This window comes from Microtus ochrogaster, chromosome 26 (genome assembly GCF_000317375.1).
Source record: "Microtus ochrogaster isolate Prairie Vole_2 chromosome 26, MicOch1.0, whole genome shotgun sequence".
NCBI lineage: Eukaryota > Metazoa > Chordata > Mammalia > Rodentia > Cricetidae > Microtus > Microtus ochrogaster.
The window spans coordinates 13,232,199-13,241,770 of NC_022025.1; the positions used below are offsets into that span (position 1 = coordinate 13,232,199).

The window sequence follows — 9,572 nt, forward strand, 5'->3', positions numbered from 1 at the left end:
GCAGTGGATCCCCTGGAATTAGAGTTACTAGAGTTACAGGAGGCTGTGAAGCAGCCATTGAGGATGCTGGGAACTAAACTTTGCTCCTTTGCAAGAGTAGTTAAGTACTCTCAAGCACTCTTAACTACCAAATTATCTCTCCAGTCTCCTATGCAGAGCAAACATGACCTGACCTTTAGTAGAGGTTTCTCTTGGTGAAGATTTTAGACATTTCATAAGTGCACACATAATATTCAAATAGAACCATGATGAATGTCATGAATGAATATTACGGGAAGCTGGGAGAACTTACGGTGAATTTTTAATGGGAGATAGAGTTTTCAATATGTTCTGGCTTAATAGGTCATCTCTGTTTCTCCCTCTCTCCTGGTGGTTCCGTTCCCCTTCTCCTTTAGTCCTGAAAAATGCTCCTTTCCTTCCCCAGTCCCGCACAATAGTCCCATTGTTTATCCTATGGGTCCTGGTCTTCCTGAGCCACGCGCGCGTGTCCCCCACCAACCAGTCCCGGTGAAGTCAAAGCCTGTGCTTTTTTGTTTCCCACTGTGAATGATGAGCAGCGAGCAGGGGTGGGGAGGAGAGGGGCTGCCGGAGACAGGCGACAATGTTGGCAGGGATAGATGAAGCAGGTAGGGCCTTGCAGACCATGAAACCTTTTAGATTTTATTCTAAGATTTATAAAACGTCATAGAAGACTTTGTCTTATCGCAATTATGTTCATACTTCTCAAGCATATAAAATAATAAAAATATAATGAAGACCTATATGTCTTGTTTAATCATATAATTTTCAGTGTGTGAGCAGCACAAAGAGGCAGATAAAGTCGAAGACGCTCAAGAGAGAGGCGGCAGCAGGAAGTAGACACAGGACTTAGGGTTTTTATGTAGAGTGATGTTTTGCATGTGTCTAGAGTCCCCTGGAACTGGAGTTACAGACAGTTGTGAGCTGCCGTGTGGGTGCTGAGATTTTGAACCCTGGTCCTCTGGAAGAGCAGTCAGTGCTGTTAATGGCTGAGCCATCTCTCCAGCCCCAGGATTGTTTTTGTGAAAGTCCGGTTGTTTAATGGGATGGGGTGGGTAGGTCCTTCCCAGCCTATTTCCACCTCAGCTTTACTTCTCCATGGGATTTCCCTTTCTGTTTTATTCAGAGGAACTCGATATGAATGGCAGTAACCATAACTTACAAAAGGGCTACTACAACTTGTTTAATAACATACTGAGTTCATCTGGCATGAGACCTAGAATGTCTCCCTTTCTTGGCGATGCCCAAGGGGGTAGAAAATGGGCCGTGTTCTTCACAGTCTGCTTTGCAGTAGAAAAAGTAAGTCTGTTTTAAGAGTGATAAAACAAGCTGCAGAAGCATTTTTTGTTGTCTTATTTTTGCGTTCCAGGTTGTCTGTTTCCATTTTTTTTTTCAATTAAGTTTAAAAAAGATGTCTTGCCTTTATGGTTAAAATAAATAAGAGTGTGGGGTGGCTAGGCAAGTTGGCGAGAGAATCCAGCCTACAGGCCAGAGTAAATACCAGATGGTTCATTTAATACACTGCAGAAATTGCAGTGAGATGGACGTAGCAGAGGAACTGTGCGTGTGGTGAGCTGCAGGCTCTCCATTTTGGAGCGAGCCGCTTCGCATGTAATTTCTTGCCATGGAATTAGCAGCTTGCAAATGGGAGGAGTTCTGTGATCTGGACTTGCGGGTAATTTTGTACGGCCATACCATTCAGCTGTTTGCTGTTTAGGAGGAATGGAGCCGTGGTTTTCTGGTTTGGGGAGCTTTCTGGACAGAACTTCTCTTTCTAGGCTCCCCATCATGGCCTTTCCCCCACTGAGGTCTTTTCCAGTAAAGTAATATTAGAGAAAGGTGCAAAATAGCCTAATCCGAGTGTAGCTCCTCCGGGATAGTGTGGGTCTGGCTGGGCCTTGAAACCTGGAAACATGGGTTGAGAAAGGGACGCGGGATGGATTCAGGGCCCTGCGCATGCCCCGTTTACTTCTCCTTTCCGAGACGATGGTGACTTGATGATCTTGACGGCCGTCCATCACTCCTAGGGCCTCGAAGCTTCTGTGTCTCCTCAGCATTGGATTTACACTCTTGAAAGCTTCTTTGACCTGCATTTCCCTGCCCCAGGAAGTGAGCTGGGTACCTTCCAAGGCACGGAAGGCTAAAATCTGAGTGATGGGTGTACTCCTAAGATTTAATACAGGGCAAAGTCCTCTCGCTAGTGTAAGGCCACTTGTGAGCCAACTTACGAGTTCGTGCAAACACTTCTAGTGTATCTGTCACAGAAGGAGGCAAAACAAAAATCACTGAAAAGAAAAAATCACCTCCACATCTGCTGGTCAGCGCTGACTAGGCGGTATGGTTAGACCGTCATGGAGGAATAAGTTAGCTGCCCGCCTTCTGAGTACCTTCCTGGGAGGTAGCCAGTGGTGGTTGCCGAACCTACTGCTCGCTCTTACGATGGCAAGTTCTCAGAATTAGGCCAGCGTAGGAACATTCCATAAAGCCCCTTCATAGCTGATCCAGTGAGATGATTTCCTTGGAAAACTTGTCTGTAATAGTTCTCATTGTCTAAATGATTCCCAGAGATGAGCCAATGTGAAGATGTTATCTTCATCACTGGCAAGTATTTACTAAAAGTTTCTGGATATTACATTAAGAGTGTGTTTTGGTTTTTCGAACTGTGACTTCCTCCATCTTATAAATAGCAGCCAAACTATTCTGGAATAATAATAACAGCTAACTTTCAGAGTCAGAGGTAAGTATTTTTGCCAGAGATTTATATAGATTATTTGATTCTCACATATGAGCCTTAAGAAATAATTTCTATATATATTTTTTTTAATGTACAGACGAAGAAACCGAGGCTTAGAGAATTAACTTGCCAAGTTAGTGTGCTCTATAAACCAAGAGCTTGGGAGACAGAGGGACAAGGACCCAGGCAAAGCTGGCCTGATGTCAGAATGAATTCTGGACCCACCGGGCTGTACTGAAAAACTCTGTTAAAACAAAGCAAAACTGGATTCGGGATGGTTGGCCAGGAGAGTTTATTTTAGACTCTGGAAGAGTCTAAAACATGAAACACTTGTGGTTTGGACATTTTTAATGAGGGATTCTCAACCGGATCAGTTTGAGCAGCATGTCTTTGTTTGTAGGTAACTGACATTAGCTCCTAGAAATAATACAGCGTTTTACAGACTGAGAGAGATGGGAGGCTAGTGACAGTGGAAATGCCATACTAGGTGTTCACCCTCGACGTGGGCCAAAGCCGCCAGGCACCCAGCCTTGATGAGTGTGGCCTCACAGATTGTATGTACTTACTCCCATTCCTCATAGGAAAGGTCCATAATTTGCATGTCAATCTTGCTTACAAATACCGATGTCTTCTATTAAAAAACACAGTTTGGATAGCTGGAGTCCGGAGCTCTGAGAGGTGGTGGGAGGGGCTGGCCAGGTAGAATGACAGACAGTGTGTGCACATTCATCAGAGTTTCAGGAAGGTGGGGCCCCTTCCAGGCTCCTGCAGCTCCCTGTGTAGAGGAATGGGTGTTTGTTCGCTTCCCACCTTCCCTAGCCTGCCCAGTGCACAGCCTACAGCCGGATGACAAATGCTGATTTCAGATGTCATAGCAACTTTTACTATGACTTTTTGAGTCTGGGATGACGGATGAAGTAAGATGGGAAGGGACACCTAGAAACAGAAGCAGGTGAATAACAACTTGTGAAATTTATTGTGTAGATGGGTTTAAATGTTATTAAATACTTTTTTTTTTTTCTCCCTAGGCGGCTTGTGTGTGTGTTATAGCCCAAAGTTCGACTCTGGGGAAGAAGTCACATACTCGGTGTTTTATCTTCATAAAGGTACTTTCTAGTTTGGTCTCTTCGACTTTTACCTTTTACTTTTTCCAGACAGTAACAAATTAGATAAATGGCGAACATCTTAACACTTACCAAACAATTTTATCAGTTTACGTTATGATTAACTGTGTGGTTATGTTTTATGAAAAATTTTATTAACGGTAACTAGTAATATAGGTGACTTTTGTACTACATATTTTTATACCAGCGTGTGGCTTATTCTAAACTATAGACCATTTCTAATGAATGCATTTTCCAAAGTGTATTGGTTTGACATTTTAGTTATTAATCTTTACCTTTAGTTCCCATAGTTACATAGGAATTTAGTTAAAATCTTCTTTGATCTCAACTGTAAACAGGCTGACACTCCAGAATTTGCTATACCACCAAACTCAGATATTAATTTATTTCACATGTGTGTGGCCCGTGATGCCGGCAGGCACCATTCTGGGGAGCAGGATGAGGTGTCCGCCTCCGAGCTCACAGCGCGCTCGGCAATAGTTTCAGTTTGAACCATGCTAAGGAGGATTTTTGCTCCTTTGTTTAATTCCTTAAAAATCTACAGTTGTGCCAGACAGCGGCGTGCACCTTTAACTTCAGCGCTCAGGAGACAGAAACAGAGGGTCTCTGAGTCTGAGGTCAGCTTAGCATATACAGCAAGCCAGCCAGGATTACAGAGAGACCCTGTTTCCCCCTCCCCCAATTATTTTTACACATTTATAGACTATGTGTTGTGAGTGTGGCTGAAATTTATTTATTTATTTTTATTTTTTTATTTTTTGGTTTTTCGAGACAGGGTTTCTCTGTGGTTTTGGAGCGTGTCCTGGAACTAGCTCTTGTAGACCAGGCTGGTCTCGAACTCACAGAGATCTGCCTGCCTCTGCCTCCCAAGTGCTGGGATTAAAGATGTGCGCCACCACCGCCCGGCATGGGTTTTTTTTTTTTTTAATGGAACGGTTAAGGTAACTTCAGTACTCAGTGTAGACATATTCTTAAGCAGCGGAAGCTTGTGCAAGACATTTTTTTGTGTGTGTTTCTAATAATTGATATGATTCCAGCCAGCACAAACACTGAGTCAGAAGCGTAGAGTGAAGACCAAGAGTTTCATAGGAGGCTTAATCCCCTTATAGCTAGACGTGACGTGGGTCTGTGACGTGCAGAACCCTTAGAAGGTTGGTAAAAACCGTAGCGTGTGGGAATGAGCGGATACAACCTCCATCTTAGATCACTGAGTAGACCCCATAGACCCTCCCCTCCCTACACAAGCCTGGGTTTCTGCCTGGGCTGGGACATTTGCTCTATGCGACTGCCCTCACATGGTCCACATTAGTGGCGTTTGGAGAGTGAGGTACCATGACTTCTAGAAGCCAGCAGGCGCTTGCCCTGTCTGGTTACTAAAGGTTGAGACTGTTACACAGTGTGAGGTCAATACGAGCATCTCGCTCTTCATCTGCAGGATACAAAAAGACCTTCACTGTTGCTCCTGGGAGTGCTGGCTCACAAGCGACAGAGGGTATTACTTTCCTCAACCTTGGTGGGTATCCTGGTTTGCTTTTCTCTTTCTGTGGTAAACGTGACTGAAAGCGACTTGGGGGGAAAGACTATTTTAGCTTAAACTCCCAGGTAATTAGTCTATCATCACCGAGGACGGAAGCAGCATAAGCCTCCTGTTCCCAGGCTGGAGTTCAGAAGTCGGAAAGGTGCGCTGAGAAATGAAAGTCAGGTAATGGGCAGGACTGGCTCCTTCTGCAGAGTCCAAGGAGAAAATCACATCCTCCTCGTCCGGCATCTAGTTTCTCTCCCTTTGTTTTGGAGCTGTGCGGTCACTTTCGGCAGGCAAACTCCTCTCTCCCTCCTCTGAACAACATTTTGACCACACCAAGTTGCTGGGGTAATCCAGGATTATTCCCTCATCTCAGGGTCCCAATCACGTGTGCACCAGCTGCTGTTCATCAGAAAGTTGTTGATCTGCGGCAGGTAGGATAGCCTGATGCGCAAGGCCTCTTGATCTTGACCCAAGTTCAATCCCAGGATGGAAGACTCCTGCAAGTTGTTCTCAATATGAAAAACCCCAAACAAATAAAAAACTGTGGTAAAAGTGTTATAATGGACACAGTTACTGGCTCTACAGATCAGTGCACAAGCAAGAGCCATCATTAACCCCGTCAGGTAGCTACAGACATTTTGGGTGAAGCACTAACATTTTATGGCAGATTGTCCTGTACACTGAGGGCTGGAAAACACCTAGAACCCACTAAGAAATGTTAGTAGGAATCTCTCACCTTATCCCAATGATTGTGTGCTCCTACTACACCTTACTGTATTTTCAAATGTCCTCTTGCCTGGGACATAGCACCACCATGACACACCGGCTAAGCAGTCTTGTGTAGAGCTAACACAGATCACTGGATCCCCTTTCTACCAGGTCTGTCTAAACAGTTTCTCTCATTTGCTACAATAGGATTGTCACAATGTTAAGTGCTTTGCAATTCTTTACTGTTACTTTGTTCCTGTCTTCTGAAAGGATACTTAATATCCCTCCACCCATCCCTTCCTATGGGTGCTTCCACAGAAGAGATTAGCTCGTACCCCATAGAGGAGGGAGACCAGCTAGCTGACAGAACACGGAAGTTTCTTTTGTGAAATTCACTACTCTGTGTTTCTGAGACCCTAGGAGCCTGTTTTTATACTGTGTGTCAGTTTAGGTACACATGTTCTGATTGTGCAAAGATCTGTGATATAGGGACTGGGAAGGGGGCAACTCTAGGAGCTAGGTATACAGGAAAGCCAAAGGCTCCTGCACAGAGTGCCAAGGGTCCCAGAGAGGCGCTCTCGATAAATAACAATCCTAAAATTTCCTAAGCGAAATGATGACGGTGAGCGAGACAGTACATCTCATGGCTTCTTCAAGCCGTCAGACGATGAAGACAATCCCATCACAAGCTGTTCCCAGCACACCACCTTAAAGAGTCAGGCCTATTGCTTGATATTTTCACTCTAATTCCTTTCCAGTTCACTTAGATTCACAGAAAGCTACGGTTGACTCAGAAACAAAACTATAGGCATGAACAATATACAACCAAGAGTCAGCGTACAAAGAGACACACAAAGTCAGCCAGATCTGCCTACTCAGGCGACGATACTTGTGTCAATCCGATCATTTGCTACTGGTAATAAACAGATAAATAATAATAAATAAATAATAAGTCCCGTTTTGCTGCTGCGTTCAGAGTAAAGCGGGGTCCCTGGTTTATCTGCACCTAGATAGACTTTCACAGGTGGATGACTCTGGTCTCTCTTTCCTGTAGGCTGCCTTGTAGCTGTTCATTTCCCTGGTCATTTCCTCCACTTACTTAACGTTCAGCACCCAGACTTCACCTGCCACAGTCTGTTTCTGACAGGTATGATGTCTCCCGCGGTCTCCTCAGGGTTGTTCTGACTTCAACAGAAGTCTGGGTCAGAGAGGGCCTCTTATTCCATGACCTGCTTTGGTTGTTGATGTTGCTAGGAAACAGCGAAATGGCTGCCGTGCTACCTCCTGGTCCCTTACGGTTTCTGCCGGGATCCCTGGTTCTGGACTGCTCCTCCGGGAAGGTCTACAGAGCAGCCCTGGACCAGTCGTTCTTGATGTGGTTCCTATGGAACTCCGCCCACCTAGACTGCGAGAAGATGGCTGCATTGCACTGCGTGCTCTCCTGTGCGCAAGACCCAGGTTTCCAGGACGACCAGGTGAGACGCTAGCACGGGCTCACACACTGGCGGCGGACAACACTAAATGTACTTACTTGCTGCTTCAAGATGGTCAGCAGTTGTGTTTGCTCAGCAGCAGTGTCTTTCTTTGGACGCGTTCCTTCTTGGTGCTGTGTTTCTGGTGGTTTCTCTGCCAGACCAACGGCCGGGAAGGTGCATCTACCGGGCCGGGAAGGTGCATCTACAGGGCCCTGAAGGTGCATCTACCGGGCCGGGAAGGTGCATCTACAGGGCCCTGAAGGTGCATCTACTGAGCCGGGAAGGTGCATCTACCGGGCCGGGAAGGTGCGCCTCTCAGGTTGCTGAGTGCAATTGTTCCCTTCATCCGTCATTTCACGGTCCATGACTTCTGTTAACTTACATCAACTCGGACTTAATCAATGAGAAATCCCCTAAAGAAGCAATTCACATGTTTTCTGTGGTGTGCTCTTCAAGGTAACGTAATGAGACCTTGTGCCGTCCTGCTCTGCCTGCTCTGAAATTGTGAATTGTCGCTGCATCCAGTGTATTCGTGTTGCATTTGCTACCTACCCATTCATGGTGTAGCGGTTGTCTTGGTTACTGGCACACTCTCCTAGAATTATGGTGCCTGTGTTTCCTTACTCATATTTTACCTAATAATGGCCACGGCGTTTAGATATGCCAAAGGATCGCCATACAGTGTTTCCTTTCAATGAGAACTTGAAAGTTCTTGACTTAATGAGTAAATAAATAATGCCTGTCAGTGTTGCTAAGAGTTGGTGCCATCTCTGGTTTCAGAATTCACAGGTGTGAATTTATCTTGAAGATAAAGGACAAAACTTACTCTCTTTTCTTTCTTCCTTTACCTGCTTTTCTGAGGCGCGGTTTTGCTCTGTAGCCCGGGGCAGTCTGGTACCCACTCTGGGCCCAAGCTGGCTCCACATTTGCAGAAGTTCTTATCGGTCTCCCAAGTGCTGGGAGGTCAGGTGCGAGCCCCTAACCCAGCCCTCAGCTGGCTCTTCTCTACTGTAAACCCAGCTCCCTCCAAGGACACACAGCAAACAGTGAGTTTCTCAGGCTACCTGTTTTTCTGTTCGTGTCTGTGTTTGGTACAATACATTACCAAGAGGGCCAAGCAAGCTAGATGTAGCGCCTCACACCTGCAATCCCAGGTGCTGAGACAAGATTATTGCTGTGAGTTCAAGGCCAGCCTGGGCTACACAGTAAGTTTGATGTCATCTTAGACTGCAGAATAAATTCCTGTCACAAACAAAAGAACACCGAAGGTTTAAGCTCTGTGGCAAGTATTTATAATTTTTTAATAAAACAGCTTAGTCTGTCTTGCACACTGATGCATTTGAAGCGTTTTCATCTACTTGGTTATTTACCTTTTGAAGCTATCCTGTAAGGTCAGCAAAACCCTGCTGTCAATCAGTGATGGATGCCGTCAGAGGCTGAGTGGTTAGCTGAAAAAAAGTATATTTGAAAAAAAGCATAAAGAGGCTGGAGAGATGGCTTAGCGGTTAAGAGCATTGCCTGCTCTACCAAAGGTCCTGAGTTCAGTTCCCAGCAACCACATGGTGGCTAACAACCATCTGTAATGGAGTCTGGTGCCCTCTTCTGGCCTGCAGGGATACACACAGACAGGATATTGTATACATAATAAAAATAAATAAATATTTTTAAAAAAGCATAAAAATACACATTTATCTGCTTCCCTTTGGTGCAGGCCAAGGCCTGTTCTTTGTGAATTAGCAAACTAAACGTCAGTCATTTCCTCCAGTCCTAACATGCTCTATCTGATTTTCTGGTCCTTCCTAAAAGGCTTGTGTATGTATGTGAATGCATCTTCACGTGTTTTGTGTGTATACGCACACGTGTGTACGTGCACACCTATGTGCATGTGTGTGGAAGTCCAGAAGCCACACTGTATGTGTTTTCAGCCATTCTCCATATCCATTCCCAAGACAGGGTCTCTCTAAACCTGGAGCTTCCCTTTTCTGCAG

General features: G+C 45.2%; 1 protein-coding gene across 1 annotated transcript in view; it reads left to right on the forward strand.

The window, feature by feature from the left end:
• Positions 1–9,572, forward strand: part of Gsap (gamma-secretase activating protein) — an 81,306-nt gene that overhangs the window by 36,485 nt on the left and 35,249 nt on the right. Inside the window, exons 7-10 of the mRNA XM_026784650.1 lie at positions 3,781–3,858; positions 5,312–5,389; positions 7,164–7,256; positions 7,364–7,584. Coding sequence (XP_026640451.1) covers positions 3,781–3,858; positions 5,312–5,389; positions 7,164–7,256; positions 7,364–7,584 — 470 coding nt within the window. The remainder of the gene's footprint in view (positions 1–3,780; positions 3,859–5,311; positions 5,390–7,163; positions 7,257–7,363; positions 7,585–9,572) is intronic.